Source organism: Mixophyes fleayi, chromosome 5 (genome assembly GCF_038048845.1).
Source record: "Mixophyes fleayi isolate aMixFle1 chromosome 5, aMixFle1.hap1, whole genome shotgun sequence".
NCBI lineage: Eukaryota > Metazoa > Chordata > Amphibia > Anura > Limnodynastidae > Mixophyes > Mixophyes fleayi.
In genome coordinates, this window is record NC_134406.1 from 215,593,957 (window position 1) to 215,616,875 (window position 22,919).

The 22,919-nt window shown below is 38.8% G+C and overlaps 1 protein-coding gene across 1 annotated transcript in view; it reads right to left on the reverse strand.

The window, feature by feature from the left end:
- CDH2 (cadherin 2) overlaps positions 1-16,514 on the reverse strand; it is a 190,047-nt gene extending 173,533 nt beyond the window's left edge. The window contains exons 1-2 of the mRNA XM_075213459.1: positions 15,800-16,514; positions 7,946-8,057 (exon numbers count right to left, since the gene is read on the reverse strand). Of these exons, the coding sequence (XP_075069560.1) occupies positions 7,946-8,057; positions 15,800-15,874 (187 nt within the window). The 5' untranslated portion in view covers positions 15,875-16,514. The remainder of the gene's footprint in view (positions 1-7,945; positions 8,058-15,799) is intronic.
- Between the last annotated feature and the right edge of the window lie 6,405 nt (positions 16,515-22,919).

Consider the following 22,919-nt stretch of genomic DNA (forward strand, 5'->3'; position numbering starts at 1 on the left):
ACACACACACAGACTAAGGTCAATTTGATAACAGCCAATTAACCTACTAGTATGTTTTTGGAGTGTGGGAGGAAACTGGAGCACCCGGAGAAAACCCATGCAAACACAGGGAGAACATACAAACTCCACACAGATAAGGCCACGGTCGGGAATCGAACTCATGACCCCAGTGCTATGAGGCAGAAGTACTAAGCCACTTAGGAAAGTACTAAAAAAAGTGCATAGATCGCACTAACTGGGAACTTCCTTTGGAAACATGTTAAAGTAACCAACTAGCACAAAAAAAGGGAAGTTTCTAATTTTGGAACATCTAATTTTGCACTTTTAATAGATTTTGCAAACTAGCACCAGTTTTAAAAATCATGTTGCACTTTGATTGTGGGCTAGAGATATAGGAAATGATTAATCATGCCTAGACGATCATCTTTTTGGTCATTCACCATTGTTCACATGAGGCAATCTTCATCCCTTCATACAGATTAATTTTGTCCTTTAGAGGAGAAGTAGTTATAGGGTACAGGTGCTTACAATAAAATAATAAGGAGAATATAACCCTGGTTTGAAGCCCACTGCCATCTCTTGTGACTTTGCATTAGTACCACAAAATAGATTGTAAGCTTGATTGGTCAGGGAAACCATGTCCAGAAATTCTATTCAGAAAGCAGTATTCATTTGTATGTGTTATATAATAAAAATGATCAGAGCAATTTTTCAACTGATTAGTTTCTGAACAGATAGAACAAATTTTTTGTGATATAGTAGAATACATATATTTGTATTTTATCTGTATTACAAAGGGAGAAACAAAGGAAACAATTGAGAACAGGGTACACTTTTCTAAAATTTTAAATTCTAACAATAAGTTCAACTACAAAAGAATACGTTAAATTTTTCACTTTTATGTGACTTTTTGTTTCTGTTTATAACCAAGAGAGTTTAGGTGCTCCAGTAGGCTTTTATGTGTTTCACCTACGGTGGGGTACGGCATATTGCTGCCGAGAACCCCGACAAGACATACCCCGACCTGAGGACTAAGAAGGGCTGCTTCCCAGCCCTCACCGATGACGACTTCTCTTCACACCGACTTCAGCCAATGACGATGAAGTAAGAAGGCGGCTGCACTTGATGATGTCATTGACCATGCAACGCGATTATCGCTGTTGTTAAGGGGGTAATGTAAGTATGCAGCCATGTACAATGTTGTGGCCTTTGCAAACTACATTGTACATGGCTGCATACTTACATTACCCCCTTAACAACAGCGATAATCGCGTCGGCATGGTCAATGACGTCATCAAGTGCAGCTACCTTCTTACTACATTATCATTGGCTGAAGTCGGTGTGAAGAGGAGCCGTCATCGGTGAGGGTCGGGGTAAGTCTTGCCGGGGTAGTCAACATCAATGTGCCGACTACCACAGTCACCTACTGCTAGCAGTAAAGAATGGAAAGCTTATTTACCAAGGACAGTAGTATGTTTTAAATCAAAGTGGAACTGGCAAGCTGGGTCACGCAAGTGCAGATACCCAAGACTGGCTGGCAAAGGGTCCTTTTAGCACTGCCAGCCAGTATAGCCAGGGAACTGAGCATCACTCAGCTGCCCCACCAACAATTGTATGGTAAATAGCAGTGATAGGATGTTTTCTATCACTCAACTGCCTCAGCAAGATTTTAATAATAAATAATGGTGATAGGTCTTAATAAACAGACCCCTGAATCCTGATATGCACATTCATTCAATTCCGTTTTAGTGTTAGGAATGCAAAATTATGATTGAAAGATGCTTTGTAAAAGGAAATGCTATTAACTAATTAGCTCAGCAACGCTGAGAAACAGAAGATGTTCTCACACGAATTTCCTCACACAGAAATCGCACATCTCTAACAGGAAGTTCAAGGGAAAGTTTTGCCCTTCATTTTCTCATGATACAGGAGCGAGTGCCAAGAAAAGAAACTGCAATTGTCTTATGTGCCATTTGTATTCAATGAATAAGCAGAAAATATTTGTTGGCAATGTTATTATTCTATAATGATGGTATAATTAAAAATATGTTGGAAGACATGCTCAGTGATGGGCCGTGCATCTGCATGTATTATAAATAATCACATTCTTTGTAACTTCTTTAGTTATCCTTCACTAGTAACGGCATTATGGTTCTTCAAAACATAATAACAATATCAATCTCAGGTTGAGGGTTAGCAGATATCATTCACAGTTCACAAACGCCATGCATCATGTTCGGACTTAAGTCTGCTTGCCTGCCGAATCTTGCATCAGATAGCTCTGCACATGCTTAGAAACAGACCTTACGCCAATGACTACAATTGCATTTAATTCATGTCCGAACACAAATGACACTCACTGTTCCCTACGACTTGAAGTGTGGAACAGGGGTGGGAAGGGAAGGACAGATGTAAGTAATGTACAGCAAGCGCGTTCCGATTCAAGTCCTGGGCTTCTAGTAGCAAAGCTTGTTTCAGATGTATTTGCACCAGCTACAGAGCAGGTGTAAGTGCAGACTGATAGTGAAGATTATCAAGGCCAGCGGCGCACGCAGGATTTTTAAGGGGGGTTCCCCCCCCAAAAAAAAAACATATATAGAGAGCTGCTGCTCCATTTCGGCGGCACTGCACTGAACAGCAGCCGCGGCGCTGTCAAAGAAGCATCCGTGGCGGTGCTGTATTGTAATACAATACAGCACCGACGCGGACGCTTCTTTGACAGCGCCGCGGCTGCTGTATAGCACAGTGTCGCTATGTAGGGACACTGTTCTTCAAGGAGGGGAGGGGTCTCTGAAGAACCAGAAACCTCCCCTGCGTGCGCACCTGAAGGCATAGTCTTCGTTTGGAAAAGAACATATATGCGTTGCACTAGCTAGCACAGAACATATGTATGCAACTAATGTAGACCATAAAAGCTCCTTGAATGTACAATATACATTAAGAACATCTTGATTTATGTATTTATTGTAGAAAAAATACAAATAATATATATATTTTTTTACCCAGCATATTTGTATTAATGATTATACTGTTAAAAGTTTTAGACAATTTTTAATGCATCCTGATGTGACCTTATATTGCCCAAATGATTATGCATATAATGCATTATGTTCTGTCTGTTAACATATGGCATTTAATTTTTAGGCAGAACATACTTACACCCAAATTAAAATTGAAACGCATCCTGAGATCCGCTTCGATTTCAATACAGGCAGAAATACTTTCAAGTTCTGTGCTCTTTTTTTAACCGCAAGTTGCGTGAAGACTTGAATCAGGCCCAATGTTTAAAACCGGCAAACTAGAGTGCCAAATACTTCTTTGTTTGGCCACAAGTATCAAGGATCAGTCCCATATCTGCAGGATACAAGGACTGCAGGCAGTCTTGAGGAGCTGTCTTGGGGAGGACATGGGGACATCCATGACAATAACCAGATTGCTTTTCCAATATGCATTGGCAGCAGCATCCTTATCATTTGGGCTTGGCACACCTTCATCAACTAATTGGTGTGCCATGAATTAGCAAAGCAGAGCTGTGTACAGAATGTTGAAGCATCAGTGTAATATAGGCCCACATAATGACCACACATATGGCTAGATCAAGGTCATTGTCCCAACCCATTTTCCACTCCGAAAGACGCTAATCAAATGTTGAAAATGATCTGCCATTTGTTTTGGGGCCATGTTCTGCAGTTTAAGTCCATTTAACTACAAAGCTACCTAACTGGTTGTACAGTGTATATATGCATCTTTAAACATAGTGTTTAATCATTTCAGTGGGCCATACTTTACATGCACCAAAAAGATTTATGCATGTATTCCACTATCAATGCAGTGTAAAGGTGAGCACCATCATTTCCACATTGCAAGATAATTAAACACATATAGATCTTGCAGCCTCCGTCTCTCCTGACCTTTGATCAGATGTCATAGACCATTTGAGACCTATACTGCGCATATAATTCCCAAAAGTACCCACAAATGTGGACACTTAGGTGGTGTGACAAGATTTATCTATTAAAGGGTAAAAATCTCAACAGAAGTATTTTTTTTTTCTTTGATAACCTTGGTATAAATATTTAATCCCAGCGGTACACTATCAAATATCCCCAAAGGTGTTAAAATGTTTAGTGCTTTCAATTCACTGCAAGTCTAAGAAAAGTCTTAGGACGGAACTTTTTATAAAATTGAAGCACATCTTTCGTTGCACAGATATATAATGCCTACACACTTGCATAAAGTATGTTTTGCCTGCACAAATCTTGAACTGCTCTTTCTTTATTTAAATTCAGTTGCTGATGGCAAGTCTATTTTAAAAATGAATTAATTAGTTGGTTATCTGCCGCTCAGTGCTGTTTCCAAGCACCAATGAAGATTACTGACAATTCCATGAGGCAAGCTGGGATTAAAGTCATCTTGCCGCTTCCACAAATTAGCTAAATATATGTGCTACTGGACCTCCCTTCCCAACACTGTACAGTTGTGATGGTGCTAGGGTTTGCACTGTATCAGGTTACTTTCTAATTAATGAAGCTAATTTACAAACAAAGGATATATTTATTAAGATATAAGGAATAGATTTTTAAATCATTGACATAATTAAATTGTAGTATGTCTTATGTGAATGAAATGGACCTCACTCTCATTCTCTTTCCAATGTTGTAGAGTAATGCAAATGATTTAAATCATGTCTTTTTCTTAGCAATTTCTTTAGTTCCTCACGAGTCAATAGGATGGTTTTTCATTGATATGGTTCTGACAACAAAATATTTTTCTCCACTCTGTGTAGGTCATACTTGCCTACTCTCGACAAGTGGAGTACGGGAGAGGGGCGTGACTAGAGGGTGGGAGGGGGCGGGGTGCGACTAAATGCGTAATTTTGGCTCCGCCCAATGCAACAGAGATGGCGTTTTGTCGCGGGGTGGGGCCAAAAGGACGCGATTCACCGCAAATTGTGTCATTTTGCCCAGGCAGTTGCGGGATGCGAGAGACTTGCCTGTTCTCCCGGGAGTCCGTGAATTTCGGGAGTCTCCCAGACATTCCGGGAGAGTTGGCAAGTATGGTGTAGGTAGTCCTTTTAAGTCCACCTTTTGGTAAGTCCTTACCCCCTCATGTAAGAAATAGGGGGGTCGTCTCTCTCTCTCAGGACCCATATTAGTTATAGTGGGGAGCTCTTGTTGGACATGGCGCCTGTCCATTAACCAAATAATCTTCCCAGTGCTTAGAGCTCATGTCATGATTAGGTCTCACTGACTCCCAGCAATGAAAGGACTACATTTCCATTTGCTACATGAGGGGATTGGGGAAAATTAGTGAGACCATATCCAAAAAAATGGACTGGTTCTTTAAATGAAAGTTAAGCCTAAGCATAGTCTGTATTACAATCTGGCCCTATATCACATGTGGGCATGAAACAAAATGCTTTGTTGGACAATTAATGGTCCTTATTACAAAGAAGTGCACTTGCATACTATTACCTAATTATAAAGAATTGCTAACTGACAAAACGAACTGAACTCCATCTGCTAATATCAACAAAGTGAAAACTATATTAGAATTGACTGTTGCATTAGGTTAGAATTAGCTATCCTTAATTCCTTAAAAACCTGACAGATCCGGGCTAATTTTAAATTCAATTCTTTTCCTAAACACATCACCTTTTATAAATTTATGCATTAGGCGATTAAAGCAGTAGAGGAACTGAGTACCTTAATTCAGAAAACATCTCCGTTCATCATTTCCTCCTGCATTTAAGTTTCAATTACAGTTGAAAAATGCAAAATGCTATGTGAAAATATCATTACTGTGAGCTATAGCTATACACAGTCAAGGTAAATCAAGTCTATAGCTTTTTGTTTCAAGAATCCATTCCTCTGGCACCTTCTCAATCCATCTAGCAAGATTTATATGCAAGATAGGAAACTAAAGGAAGAGAGATTGGTCCTTATAATCTACTTCAAAGCACTGGAAACTGAACCTTTTTATCAGCTCAACTACATCTAAATTAACTAAGCAGCAACAATCTCACAGACAAAATAACCGTAATATGTGTTTGCATAATACAAAGAGGGAGTAAAACCTACACAGAACAAAAAAGTTTGATAAATTACAAATGAACTGATCAAACGCAAAATTAGATAGGAAGCGCTTTCTATGTAGTCAAATATATAAATGTGCTGTTATAAACTATAGACCCTTCACTCACCCATTCCCCCTTCAAGTCAGGGACTGTGTTAAGTCTCATTTACATTCAGACATAAATTGAACGTGAATGCGTCATTGGCGTAAGGTCTGTGTCTGACATGCGTAGAGCTATTTACACAAGATACTGCAAAAGGGACTTACATTCGAACATAAATCAGGCCCTTTATGTTTAAGCTATTTTATTGTGCTTTGATTACTTGTAAATGTTCATTCTGAAAATGAGGCAGCACATTTTCAGATCTCAACATATGTATTTCTGGGTGAAATGAAAAGATAACTTTACTAAATGACATACTGTTGGACTGACATTTTAGATGTGCAAGTTAGTAGAGCAGGGGCGCACGCAAGGGGGGTTTCTGGTTCTCCAGAAACCCCTCCCCTCCGTGAAGAACAGTGTCCCTACATAGCGGCACTGTACTATACAGCAGCCGCGGCACTGTCAAAGAAGCGTCTGCGGTGGTGCTGTATTGTAGTAAGAGATCTATTCTCTCCCCTTAAAAATCCTGCGTGCGCCCCTGTAGAGTACATGAAAAGTTAGAAATATGAAAAACGAAATTCCGTTTAACCATTTTTTTCTATTATTATTATTTGGCAGAACAGGTACAAAATCATAACCGACAACTTTTAAATTATCTGCTCTAGGATCGTGGCAGGGAGATCATGTGACAAGTGTAGGGGGGTGCAAACCATGTTCTTTTGGCTTAGCAGCACCATGAGGAGTTGCCACAGGTGGCAGGATTTGACAGCGAATGGCATCATTTGAGCCCCTACCTTCACAAGGAAGTGGTTGAGATCCAGGATAAAGAAAAAAGCACATCTAAGTGAGGTCTAGTGCAACATTGCATTGAAATGTTGTTTTTTTTACAGTTGATCACCTACATAAATCGTCAGATGCTGCTCACCTGTCATTATCTATGCACATTGTTACATGAAAGCTAGACATTTAAAAGAGGCAGTGGAACAGTATCGCATACTTCATGTGTGGTTATATCAAATTTATTTAGCATTGTTCTGTCCTTTAAAAAAGGCACAATGGAGGTCAGAGGCAAAGAATCAGAAATACTAGAGAACTATTTGCACTCATTTTTTAAAGTTGCTTATTTTAACACTTCATTAAGAGCTCATCCACACAAGCAGTTCCTCATGCTGCGCTCTAAACAGAATACAACTTGAGAAAACCGCCAGAAAAATAGCCTGGCATAGAGAGCCATTGATCTGTGTGCCGGACAGCAGTGATATACACGGCTCAGCGGCTGCTGCGAGAAAATGATGTCAGCACCATTTTCTCAAAGTCTTCTCTGAGCTGCATAAATTAATGCTGTCCCTGTGGATCAATGGATCTCTATGCTGCGTTATTTATCTGGCGCTTTTCTCAAGTTCCGTTCTGTTTGGAATACAGCTCAAGAAACCATTCATATAGTTTGCTCATTATCCATTCTTCAGCCTTGATTCCTGACATAGCAGTATATATTGGTGCGTTACAAATTAAGGCATTTAAAAATCTGGTCATTAATAACAAATGTGTAAACTACATGACTATTTTTCGCTTTATATATAACCTTTATATATAACATGCCAATAGCTCATACTATACCTGCAAGCCTCAGATTTGCAATATATAACTATACAGTACACAGTAGAAGCGTTGAAACATTTCAGTAGTCAAATGAAACAAAGATGTAAAATCACTTGCCAATACATATATGTATGTATAGGATACATAAGCTAATTCTGGGGACCTTACCATTTAAGAGAGGCTGCCCTTCACGTACGCTCCTGTACACACTAGCGTGATAAACATCCTCAAGAAATCCTGTCTTGCATAATCTGGATCCCCCGAGTGCTTCAGCTGGTCCCTGAAATGTAACAGAATATGTCTATTATACACACAAGCACCATTAACAACCGACATTTCACTGAGCAGAAAGTCTCTCTCGCTCCAACTCTGTACAAACATTTTGTTTTGGTCCTGAAAGGTTTACAATTAGTAATGTGGGGGCGAAGGGTTAAACTTTTTGATAACTGGAATGGAAGAAACAAATCCCTCTTGTCTGGTAAGATCTAAACGCTGAACAATCTTACTTCTTTTAACAACTGAACTTCGCAGTCCTTGAGCCTTAAGTGGAATCATAGGGGAGAACAAAAACATTCTTACAGAGGAGATATAGCTGGCAGAGACCGTTTGGACATCACTAACTTATTTTCAGACAGGGATACTATAAATGTCAACTCCCAGCCAAAAAAGCTGGACAAACATTAAACCTAAAATGTTTTCTAAAAAAGGTAATCAACTAGAGGACAAAAGGAAACTTGATAATTGTCAAGTGCGTTACAGTAGCAGTGAGCAAAATAAAGGCAGCATAATGTTGTAGGCAGCCTTAACAAAAACATACACATAGTCACCACTTTATCTCATTTCAATTAAACTTTCAAGGTGAAATAGCAATTTAACTCTTTCAAGGGCAGCTCTTACAACGTTTTCTCTAACATTGTGAAAATGGGTAATTTGGGTGCCTTTGTGTAGTCAATAATCAGAGATCTCAGCCATCGTCATTCATACTTTTCTAAAGCATGAAACAACTGAAAGAAGATTGGCCTTGGAATAAGGGGTTGTGAAAGCAGCTAAGAGAGGCAAAAAGCATTTAATGGTTATATTGTCATTGGATAAACAATAAAGCACATAAAGGTTGTATGTGCCATGAAAAGAACTTACAATCTACAGGAGCATTGCCACAGGCTTTGTGCATAAAACGATAGTTCGGTAAATGACACCAATATAACAAGAAAGTGGCAATTTATTAGAGATGATTTTATGTACATAAAAAAAAATCACGATGCCCTTGCTTATTGACATTAAGGCGGAAAATGTAAAGAATTCCATGAATTTGTCAGTGAGATGAGAGCGAGAATTGACAGTATTGCTTCGTCCATGGTCCTGCCTGCTCTTTCTCACTGGCGGAATGCAGGAGATACATCTGAGACTTACCAGTGACTGTAAACCAGACAGGAAGCTCACAAGGATAAGACTGTTTTGACAATGACTATAATCACTGCACACTGTCAGTTATTTCAGTATGACAAAGAGCTGGATATTGCCCAAACACCCTAAAGAAAAACTTCCTATGAGCTTCCTGTATACGTTTTCAGTTTTTTATTGTTTGTTTTATATTTTCAGTACATCCTCATCCCAATCCAACGGCTTGTTCCACTGATCTCTTTTGACAGTTTTCTGATTTAACTTGAAGAAAAGATAACTAATGATCTTTTATTTTATTCTTCTTTCTTAGCAAGACATCTGATACTTGCAGAGTGACAATGGTGCCATTATAACAGTGCAAAAATTTAGAGTTGAAATGTAAATGACATTTCTGTAACTTAAAAAATGTCTGTTTTCATGTTCACATTGATTAGGAACCCTCAAACTCTATAAAAAGGAAAAGTAGAGTCGTTACCCCTAGTTCCCAATCAGATCCTAACTATCATTTTCTATAAATGATAGCCAGAATCTGATTGCTTGGCAAGGGAAAACACGTCCTTTTCCCAGAATGCTGACAGCAGCACAGAGTATTTTAGGTGATCAGTGTACTCTTCTTGGTTTAGGGAAGCAAACAGGAAGCCACAGTTTGAGAGTTAGTGAAGGGAGTCCCCCAACTGAACCATGTGAGGTTACTATCAAATAGATGCTGGAAGACTGTGATGTCAAACATGCCAAAATGACACGTTTGGCCGCGCCCCGCCCCCTCCCGCCCTCCAGTCACGCCCCTCTCCCAGAAAGAGCTATGAGAAGGTAGGCAACTAAGATATAGCCCTGTATTTAACATTAACAGCAATGCAAAATTAGCCAATCTAAGTAAAGTACCTCTTTATAATGTTTCACAGTGTCTGGTACAGTCCCTTGACTAGTGAATAAACTCAGGGTAAATATTTAAATAAGCACAAATGCATATAAATAATATTATATAATGGAAACTGTATCACTTTATACAGGGAAAGTTAGCCTAACCTCATAGCTCTCGTTTTAAACAAATACAAAGCAATGTAGATTAAGGCAAAGGGCACAAAGAAACTAATAGATTAGATGTTGGAATGCATTGTTCACCATTCCACAGAAACTAAAAGCTGCAGTCCCCCCCCCCCCCCCCTGCTAACATCACCATGGAAATCTCTGGATCAAGCCCTTAACCCAGAGAGCAGACAACCTTACAAAGCCCTTTCACTTACATTTAGCATACTTTCCCCCAAGTATTCAGGATGATAAAAGAAAGCTTACATTTTACCCTCTATTCTTTGTTCCTTTACTTGGAACAGCATCTCGTGCTTTTTCTTCTGCAAGTCTTTAAAATTGGACTAAAGTTGAACATATTATATTTTTTTTTATAAAGTCAAAAAATATTACCCAATAACGCAAAAAGGGAGACACACCGCTAATAAATTACATAAGCCATGCTAGAGACAGTAGGGAGATAAATGTGAAACATTAGCAGTGAGCATTTATGAAATACTAATTTAGGTTTGTAGGTAGACTTGATTGTATGCTATTGGTTAGACTTTCCCTACAGACATGAGAATTAGCTACCCAGGAATGTCAAACTCATATGACTAACTGATCACCTTCACTTACCACTACTCTCACATTTACAGGATACTACTTTACTTTTCTTTATGGTAGTTTAATGTATCACAATTAAAGTCTTGCAGTATGCTGTAACTATAAAACTAAGGAATGTCATTCCTTTCTGGTGTCACTAAAATGTACTCTATCTGCATTTTCATGAGCCTACCAGTGACAGCAGTTACACACACAAAAAATATGAACTGTCTTAAATGACAGCTCTAAAGGTACATGTGGGCCTTTAAGGCTTTCTGTAGCTGTCTTCACAGCAAATGATTAGGTTTTTTTTTTGTACTCAGGCACCCATAATGCATTATGTTTCTTTAAAGGTAACCCATAATGCAATAAATTGCAAGTCCCATGTTTTTGCATTCAGGGTCTGTAGTGTGATTCTACAGGAAAGCCTGAGTACAAAACTGATTTTAACTCCACATGGATCAATAATCCCTTTCTGTGTCTGCGGCCAACCTCTGGTATCTCCTACAAAAACGGTGTGTACCTTGGATAGAAAAACAATAACAAAAACTACATATGTACACCGACCTTTAATGATTCTTAAAATAAGATTTATCACGTGTGGCTCCTGATACTTCATCAAACTTCATCAAAGGTACTTCAATGTTTGAAAAATTCTGCATTCAAAAGTTATTGCTTGGCAAAAACGTACAATGTTTCATGATAGATACTAGAAACGAAGGTCTATAAATTAAGTTTCCTTTAGTTGCAGAAGATTAAGCAGCAAGTCAGTTGTCACTCATATTAATAAATACAAACGTGAAGAAAAATTCCTTTATGGCTTAGTTGACATTTTGGCAAAATAATTTCAAAACACATCCCAAATACAAACAGGATGTATGGTCCCTTTATAAACACAGCAACCTTTTTCAATTTAAAAATAGGATTCTATTTTATATCCTGTAAAGGGTTCAAACCCACAGCCATGTAGAACACTACTATCTAAGAAACAAAAATATTGATAGTGCATAGTATGTATGCTGCTTGGCTCCCAGTGTGCAATGAGTTTGTGCACTTGCAGTCAACCAAGCAAATGACAGTACAAACATGTAATTATGATTAATAAAAATATGGGTTCATATGTAATACTACAGCTGAGAATTCAATTTTACCTTTGTTTTGCATATTGGGAAAGAAACAGAAAGGTGCCACTTTGGTTAAATGTGATACACAACAAAGCAACCCCTCAGCATCAAATGATGGTGCTTCATGTTTGTGTCAAAGGCAGATGCTTTCAACTTGCTATTTTCAGATAATGTCTACCCGATGTTAGGATTTTCATCATTTAATTTGCTGATAGATGTAACTGTTTAAACATTCTAAGTAAAATAAAACAACACCGAATTTTTATGGGATGAAATAATGTATATTGTCATTAGACAAGTCAATTAGCAGACAAGTACTATATATGTGTGTGTGTGTGTGTGTGTGTGTGTGTGTGTATATATATATATATATATATATATATATAATTTATTTATTTTTCATGGCTTCTTCTTACTGAAATACTGCAGAAGAAATAATTTAACTGCAGTAAACAAACACATATCCATATGACTACATGCACAATTAAGATGGTATATCTTTAACAAAAATATACTGCATGTTTTTTAAGTTGCCATCACATTGGCGGTAAGGCGTGCAGGACTACAATGTATTTTTACATATATAGTATAATATATAATAAACTGAGTAGTCCATGAGAAGTCATAAGTGGTTAGAAAATGTTTTTATTTCACCAGAAAATTCTTGGTCATCTTTACTCTTCAGATCCAAATGTTTTCAAAATATATTTAGAAAAGGCATCATAGTTAGAAGTACTTAATAATAAAGATAAATGATCAATATGAAATAAAAAATAGTTAAATAACACGTCATTATGAGCAGAAAAAAAACACTAAAAGGAAATTAAATTGCACATCTGTAACATTACAGATGCCCGGACACTGATGAAACACAAGCCTATTCCCCGGCTTCAAATGTTAAACTTCCCCTGCATAAGAGCTTATCTGAAATCTCCCAACAAGCTGTCACCTTCTCACATTAAATCCACAGAAATAAAATGTCACATACTCAAGAGTGCATGTCATTTCTTATTTGATATACATTTATTGTATTCCTTATCAAATTCAAACTGACTCATATACCAATCTACTGTCATGCAATTAAACTGCATATTGTTAATCTATGTCCAATTCTCAAAACACCCTGTGGTCTTTTTATATGCATGCTAAGTACATCACCCATCCAGGGAAATACCCATTCTTTGGAGTGCAAACAATAAAACACTATAGACTACAGAGCAGAATTACCAACAAATCAACATTTCCCATAGTGGGTAAAGAAAATATGCCTATTTGAACAGTGGGGCCTAGCTAAATATCCAGCCTCAGTCCACTGGCTCATCTATAACACAATGAAAATATTCAAAACAGTTGCCTTTCATCCCAAAAAACACACACACACAATAGTTGATATGCAGTTATGTGGTAATTACAGTAGCCTAAGAAATATGACTCTGAAAGGAAAAATAGGTTCCCTGTGAATGTAACATTGCAGAAAAAGTAAAAGAGAGTTCATGTAGAAGGTTATACACCACACAACACTGAACACATATATCATGTTCGGTACTGCAGTCAAGAGTAAAGAAGTTTATTCACTTCTCATTTGGGAAATAGCTGGGGTTAGTGGGTTAGCTTAGTGACTTCTCGTTGAGGAATATGTGGTTACAGTGTCTTGTTTAAATCACTTCTCATTTGGGGAATGTTTGGGTTAGTGTACACCTCAAACGAGAAGCAAAGGGTAGTCGGTGAATTATGGTCTGCTCCTCAGAGAGACGTGGGTGACTTCAGTGACTTTTTCTATCATTCTCATTTTGCAGAAACACAATGTGGAGAGAGCATAAAAGCAGGAAGCCAGTCAGCACATTATGGCTTACAGACTGTAAAAACCTGGAGGCAGACTGTAAGTAATCCCTACGGCTCTGCTGGCTCCAGTTTAAACACCATGGACAGTACTCAGCAAAAGAAACGAGAACTGAAGCGAAATAAGCATTGAAAACAAAAGCAAGAAAAGGTTAGGGAGAGAGTGACAGAAACAGAAGGTAAGACAGAGAACAGACAGATGTACAGAGGGAAATACTAGAAAAAAGATCATCAGAAAGGAAAGCAATGTAAAATTAGACATCAGAATTAAAAGGAAAAAGCAGTAAAACACATATAAATAAATCAGCAAAAAAAAGAAGAGAAGTAGGTACTAAATAATATACCACTTGATGAGGGGAGGATAAGTGTCGCTCAAGACATCACTCCCACTACCTTATTGTTACTATGTAAAATCACACAAAGAAATTCTTCTCTGCTAAACATGCCTGCCACACAAAGAGGTAGTCAGTTAGCCTTTGGACCTACGCCCCATATAAACATGAAGGGCCGTCTTAATCATGGGAACTTCTTTGGTCTAAAAAAAAATGCATGCGTAATTTTGCACACAGGTATAGGAAAAGACATAAAATAAAGCTAGTTATAATTTTTCCCCAGTGGTGTAATGAGAGAAAGCAATGAGAAGGTGAAGGAGTTAGATAGGGATTGAGAATCTATCTCCTACCCTTTGCAAATAGTATTAAGCAATGATGATCTGCACCATCTGTGCTGCAGTTGCCAACAGCCAGAATTTTAACCCGTTTTTCATGTCTTCTCACAAGTTAACATTTTAGGAAATTAATCAGTTTGACCTTCTTTTTATGTTTGTAATGTGACACTCCAAAAGGTGGTTATAAAGGATGCTTATAAATGCACTGCAGGCACATGTACCCCTGGGGGCAGCTAAAACAGATTGTGTTGTAATCCCTTCAATTGCCATGGTGACACAAGGGCACTTCTGGTGTTTGGCTACCCCACAGGTCTATGAGGTGGTACTCTTCTTTACTAATAAATGAGTCATACACATGGAGTATTGTGAGGTGGTCATCAGCCATACAAAATATCAGCAGCCAAACTGCAATTTGAATTGCAATTGCTATTCAGGAAATAATGTAAATCTTCCGTGCCATAAGAAAAGCAGGTTGTTTCTAGCATGACATATAACACCTGGTATCATATTCACTCCTTTTCTGCTTGTACCAGACTTTCTCTACACCCTGTATAGTATGTCCTATTGTGATCAAGGATGCATGAGCCAACTCTGCACCCTCAACCAGTTCACACGTTCATATGAAATTAGCCATGGAAACCTGAACTAATTCCGACCTGTTCACTGTGGATCTACTGTATTTTGGAGAATCAAGCACATTAATAAATAAAAATGTTAGATAAATAAATAAATAAAATGAGCATCCAGGTAGACACACACAGACAAGCGTTAGAGAAACTCCAGACGTACATACAATACACGCATTTTTGTGCATGGATGTCTGCTTCCATCAAAATGTCTACAAAAGCCCATATGGTGGAAATAAATGATGGTTTAACCCATCCATTCACTATGATGCCAACGGCAGGTGCGTGGGAGGTGCAAGTCAATACTATTGGGACAAATCGTGCTCATTACAAGTTCCGACCCCAAGAGGCCTATACGACCTGCCGGCGAGGCAAGGGTTACATGGATATACCCAGGCAGCTCACTGCACCACATCCAGGGAGCTGCACTTGCACAGCTAGTGATCAAAGCATTAGCCTGCACACTGATATACTTATACAACTAGAGATCAGGGTGCAATCCTGCATACTAATGCACACATACAACTAATGATCAGGGCACAAGGCTGTATCCTAATGACACAGAAAAGTAGCGATCAGAACGCAAACCTAATGATGATCACTGCACAAGCCTGCACCGTGACATACAGACACCACTAGAGATCAGGGCACAGAGCTCGGGGTCCCGCAGTTCTGCGGCTTGTTGGGTGACATGTATGCAGGGCTAGTGGCCCAGGACCAGTGGTAGATGGTGAGTGCAGTCTATGGCTGTTACCTGGTGCAGCAGTAGGGCCGCTAGGATGCGAAGTGTCGGCAGCAGGAAGCGCACTCTTGGCTGTCTCCGGCACATGGTGTAGTGAGGACAAGGATGGGGGGTACAATGGCTTCAGGAAAGATGCACAATAACCAAAAATACGACAGTGTCCGAGCGCCACAGATCTATTATTCTTCTGCTGGTTGCTGTATCACAGAAGCAGCCTAGGAAAGCAGTAGCAGCAAAAAAAATAAAAGGGAGACAGAAGGAGGTTATAAAAAAAAATCCCTACACACTGTACCCAACACACACAGGGGGCTTTGGGTGATTTCCAGAGGATCCTCCTGCAGTTCCCACCCACCCCCCGGGAGGAGTCCCACGGCTGCGTGTTGTATGTGATAGCTGCACGCCGTCCCTTCTACATCAAGAGATTGGAGATCCTCTCTCCCTTTTGTCTGCCACCTTGTATTCCACGGCAGGAGGAAGATAACGGGAGCTGAGATAAGAGTAACACAGATCCAACAGGGGCGGCTCTCAGTGAAGAGAAGATGCCGTTTAGTGTTGTGGTATAAATGGATTCATGTGTCAGCCGCAGATCTGGCTCAGTCCTCAGTGAGTCCCCGTGTGCGCGGCCGCTGCTGTTCTCTAATACACACCGCGCTCTCCCGCTAGCATCACTACTCTTCCTTTCCCTCCTCTTCTACTCCTCACACACTGATAACAATACAAGGCGCTGGCTGGATGAATCCCGGGGGGCTGGCAGCTCCTCCTCTCCCCCCCCTGTCACACTATCCAAACACACAACTCCGTGAGGTGCACAGTGAAATGCCGACAACTCCAGTTTACAGGCATCATCACATGCTAGCACTGCTCCTATAATTAGTAGGCATACAATATTACTCCAGGCTTTAAGCACAAAGGTGCACTTTTTGTTAATGGTCGGTGAAATGACAATAATGCATAGACAACCGTGGAGTAATAATACATATCATAGAAAATAGTGGCTTTTTAGTCTGCTACAGACAATCACTATGAATATTTTACATTATAAATATCTATCTGACCAACCAACTTGATTTGTTATTGCAATGAGATTGTTAGCCTGATTAAAAAGCAAAATTAGCGCAACGCTTACAATTTGTTACTTTAGCTCTACACCCCAGGAAATTAATGTATTTAATTAAAGCAAAACAATTAAATGAACATTGGGTTAGAGCACAAAAGATATAGAGTGCACTGCACATAGCAAAAGCATTTCTGTAAAATAGTCTGCAGCGCAGAGTGCACATATAGGGGCCTATTTATTAAGTAGTGTTATTGAAGTAAAGTATACTTACCGTCATTCTGACGCAAGTTGGAGTGTTTCGCAAATTTATAAATGTTGCATCGCAGCAGATATTGTGGATATCTGCTGCTTTGCACTCTGTTTCGTTTTTGGAGCAGTCACCATATAATAGTATGGTGACTGCTCCCTATCCCAATCTAACAAGTTACGAAAAAGAGATTTTTTTCGAAAACTTGTTATGTTAATGTGGCGTATATCATCGTAAATGAAGACTACACTTCATTTTTCATTTATGTCCAGCTCTGCTCCGAAGAGCAGAGCTGGACAGCGCATTTGTGAGAAGGAATCATGTGATCCCTCCCTGTTACATGATATAATTTCAACTGGAGGGTTCCTGTGCGCAGGCTCCAGATTTTCGTTCGGAACATGCGCACATGCATTCTAAAGAGGAACGAAGAAAGGAGGAGGAGATCCTGATACAAGCGCATTGCGAAGAGGACGTGGTAAGTATTTTTTTTTATCACAGAAACAGCAGCTTATTGGAATTGCTGTTCCTGTGTTGAGTTTTTAATAAATTTGAGAAATAGTTCAATCCTTATCAATGCGATAAGGATTGAAAACTAGTTTTCATTTTTGGAGAATATTGAGAAATGTGCCCCATAGGAACATAACAATGTTTACATTATGTTTATAGTTTTTACAAAAGTACACGTCAAGAATATACACATATATGTCAAAATGTCAACAATGTAATAATATGCACATTATGGAAAAACGAATGCTATGTACATAAAAATAACTGTCCATTTAAATACCTACATTTAGAGTCACATACCCACCATATGGACTATATGCCAGCAGGGCTCCACGGCGGAAGTTAAGGACAAGCATCAAACTCTGGTAAGTTAATCTCTCTCTCTCTCTCGCTCTTTCCTCCCCCTCCCTCCTCCTCCTCCTCCTTAGATGGGGGGAACCGGTGCCCTGTCTCGCCCAGGGCACCAAAATGTATAGTTACGCCACTGTATGCCAGCACATAGTATACCATCTAAATTGCACAGGGAGGTTTCTGTCCTTCATGAGCTTGCCTTAGGACACCTGCAATATGATTTGTCAGGTGTGCCGCCCTGCCCAAACTTTCCACCTACTACTGTCCTTGATGCGGGTAGAGCGTCAATGTGGTTGGAGCCAGATAGTTAATAAGCCTATATAGCCAAAATACTTATTGCCTCACATGCCATGTAGCTGAAATGCCCACATTTTTCATATGCCCTTATATAGTACATGAAGGCATATGAGACTAAGTAATATAGCCTTCTGTCATTCCCCCTCCTCTAATTGCCCAAAGGGTATTCAGCTTATCTAGTCCCTATGAACTCAGGTGGAAGTTGTCCTCATTCTCGCACCTCTGCTAATTTAAAAACTGAACATGGGGGAAACTCACTGATCACCTTGCGAGACTGAGACATAAGAGTTTACAAAACTGAGATCAGCCATATACCCGGAGAAAACAGCTTTTTTTTCTCCAGAGAATTTGCACCACAGAAATTTATGAAGGGATTAACGCAGGATAAATTAGAGAAAGGCAAGGAAATGCTTTGCACGAACCCTGTCAGGTCATATTCTATGCACATGCGCTTTAGCCACGCATGCGCAGTTCACATTCTGCCAAGCGCTGCCAGTGAAGACATAAAACAGTTCATGTAGGAGGCGGTGCTTCGCCAAGCAGCCCTGGCATGGTAATTATCAGCGGTACTGCATTATGTATCGCTGCAGCTTCAGGGATACATAATAGGTGGTTCCGATGCACAATAGTAAATAGACCCCACAATCGGGCATACTTATGAAAAATGGGTTGAACTGTCCTCTAAATCTGCCATGTCTGGCCTCATAGTAACTTGTTGAAGCTGCTTTGGTCACATGAAAGTATAAGGTAAATGCACATTTGTAGCTCTGCCTTCCAGTCCATATCCAAAATAGTTTTTTTTTAAAATGTATAACTCCTTGGAAAGATCACAACTTTGCAAAGTTTTTTATTCTTTTATTTAGTCCTGACTCAGTGATTGAGTTATCTCTGGAAAAGTCTAAAATGATTAATGAAAGTCTATTATTAATGAAAGTCTGTCATTAATGAAAGTGTATTTGAAGACATACCTATTCAATTCAGATTAAAAATCTATATATCTTTGCATTTGCAATAGTCATTGTTAGTACTGATGGGATTCTTTATACTACTTTGTTGCAATAATGAGGGGCCAGAGAGGCTTCAGCAGAATCCCATAGGAAAAGACAAGTAACGCCATCCTGAGATGACATTACCTGTCTGCGCAATGCAAAGCTTCATGCATTGCAGAACATCGCAGTCCCCATAGTAATCTATGGGGACTGCTATGCTGAACGGTATTTGCCTAAGTAGAAGAGATTTCTATGAAATCTCTGATAGACAGTTAATGCATGGCAAACATACTTAAAAGATGCGTAAACAGTAGTTTCCGCATCTTTTAAGTGTCAAAAACACTTGATGCATAGACCCCTTGTATTAAGGCAAATATGGAGGAAAGAGTGAGACATTTCCTCTCTTTCCTCCATATTTGTCTCCTGGATGTATTGCTCGGCCATCTGCTGGGTGGTGCCACCTAGTATGAATAAGGCGTTGCGACAAGAAAGCATGCTGTACTGGTACGTCTCCTACTTTATACTAATTCTGCCACTGCCTACCTGCCCTGGAGCTATAATGACATCCAGGGCCTCTCCATGCCGTAACATCTTCATACACTAGTAACTTAGTAATGAGAGAAAGTAGGACAGGCCAGAAAGTGGAGGGAATTGATGACAAGCTTGTGGATGAAGCTGATGCAACGGTCATAGGGGTAGACTATAAATATTTCCTTTTTCTTTATACACAGTGACATAAAGAAGCCACTTAAGCAGTTTGCTTTCAGCTGTTATACCCAATATGGATGGTGTGCATATTATTAAAATTAACATTTTATTGATTGGTTTTAGCCCTAGATGGCCTCTTCATCCATCCTCATTATAATCCACCACTTACAATGAAAAATAAAGTGGATTTTGTAGATTTTCCTCTACTTAAATTTCATCTTCATCTTCTCTATTGTATTAACTTATATCACGTTCTCCCACATTTGATTGTCACTTCTTTTCATTTACTCACAAACCTCTTTTTGTTGCTCTTTCCTACTTCTTCTACCAGCAACATTTTTTCATTTGTTAAATTCAAGTGTATAATTATAGAAACTCTGTTATGTACAACGGGAGTAGAGCTCACAGTTTTTCCATAGATAAAACTGTGGCACATCTATGTCCTTTGTACTACCTGTCAAAATGATCACAATTATCTTTTTAATTGTGATAATCCCATACATGCTTCTAATCTAGGTTCATTGGCAGTTAGTATTCTGGTAAAATAAGAAAATCAGATTTCAAGATTTCCCATGAGAAAAAAAAATCAAATGTGTTTTGGTGAAAATATAAGAACCTTAAGATTTCATTCACATCTCTGCGGCTATAATTTGATTTTCATGCAGTTTGGATGTAGACTAAATGAAAAATACAACACCATGATATCTATAGCATCATCTGTATGTTTTTGTTGACAGTGTAGTGCATTGTGTTGGCCTTTTTCCAGTGCAGAATACAGCATTTTTCATTTGATAACATCCATTATCAAATTGGATGTATCAACATTGTTCTGTAGGCGCGTTTGACTCTAGACATCAATTTCACAGGAACCTCTACTATACATGGACACACATGATTTTGCAGAGCTAAAATAATCTATGGATTTTTAGCAATCTAATTCTGTAATTGGCAATAGATTATTTGAGCATCTCCCACTTCAGCTCTGTCTTTAGTTTTAAAGAATGATTATGCCTAAAACTCATGGTTTTATGCATTTTTTTGTGTTTACTTCAAAACATACAATGCATAGAGGCCAACGAGTTCTAAGTAGGTCTTAAATGTTATAGGCAGGTATTCAGTTGACCGCAAGTTTTTTTTTAAGACCGCGTTAGACATTTTAATGCTGTTTTTTATCATTTTTGAGCAGGTTAACTTTACCCGCGATTCAATTCCATTTTTAACACTCTGTCTTTTTTCATGAAACGGTCCTCTCGCGCTCCCTTAGAAGGTCTATTGAAAGTATAGGGTGTGTGAGAGGCAGCTGCGTTAAAAGCTATTTAGTTGTTTTTTAACGCGGCGCATTAAACAGGCCAATATGCTGTTTTATCTCACTCCTCTTTGGGGTGTGATAAAAATAAAAAATCTAAGAAAACTATTTGAAATCATGAAATAATGAAAAAAAAAGATAAACTATGTTTATCAGTAATGCCTAACATGTAAAAGTTGATTTTCTTATGAAAAAATAATGGAAAAAAAAGCCATTAAAAAAAATCACTAATTAAATATATTTATGTATGTTTTTGGTACAAATATGTATGTACTAATGTGTTTTGACATGGTATAGATCAGGGTTGTCCAAGTAACAGCATGCCTGTAAATGTGGCTAAGCAGGAGTTTTGGTTGTGGCAAGGGGGCAGCGCTGAAAAAAAAAATCCTGCAATAAAAAAAAAAAAAAAAATACCTTGCGTTCACATCAGCTGGCGCTCCGGCTCCCTCCCTGGTCTCCTCCTCCGTGTGGCGCTCGCAGTAAATGTCGGGGGTGACGTCATCACACCTGACATCCATTGCGCAGCGCAGCACAGCGGAGTCACCCGCGCAAACTATCAGCAGCAGTGAAAGATTATCCAGTATCTTATTGTTGTTACTCTGAATTTGGACTTTCTGCACCATGCAATTATGAACTAGCTGTGTTCTCTGTATGTATCTAATATAAATATTAAGAGATAATTGTATTTTTAATATTTTAAACCATTTTAATTGAGCAGTGCTGAGTACAGTGAAAATATCACCCACTGTTACCCTCATCGGAGGCTGCTCCATGAGCCATTTTTCCCGCCACCCTATCTTTAAATCTCTGTAGATTTCTATTAGTCCTCCTGATGCTCCTATATCGGTGACCATTTCAAACTGGTCAATAAAAAAAATGATTCATGGGTGCAGAAAGAGAGGAAAAAGTTTTTGGCATTTAATTCCCCGAACCCCACTAAGGGGCAGATGCAGGTAAGTTAAATTGTAGCTGGTAATGAGACTACTGCTTTAATCATGATTCTGCAATAGGTTTCCTAACTCTTACTAACTTCATTTCCAAGTAAGTTTAATATGTTAACTATGTTTTCTATGGTTTTTTCGATGATCAGCTATCGTTAGTGTTAGTGTATATTATGTGCGGCCCAAACCAACTCGTCGTCTTCCAATGTGGCCCAGGGAAGCTAAAAGGTTGGACACCCCTGGTATAGATGATTCTATAATAAAAAAAAATGCTAAAGAAAGTACTGTAATATAGATATTATCAATATAGAATGGTTGTGTAATGCAATCTAATGTATGAAAATGTATGCAAATCCTTTTTTGTGTTATACATGACCGCGTTAAACACTCCCCTTCACTCCCCTAAAAACTTGCAAACACAATGATTAACACGCGAGGGCAGCGTTCCCTCTTTTTCAATTGAATTGCACGAGTTTTCACGCTGTGTTAACTAAACACGGTCGCTAGAGCAGTTAAAAACCCGCGTGTGATTTCTTTTTTTTTAACGCTGTGGGGAAAAAAAAAAACTCGCAGTCAATTGAATACCCCCCATAATGTCAGATAACAAAACATGGTGCAATAGTCTGAAACATTTGTATTGTATATTACAACCCTGTTTAAAAAGTATTTTACATCTTTGATAAAATATGTTACTATATTTGTTTCTTTTCTGTAGTACTAAAATGAGGT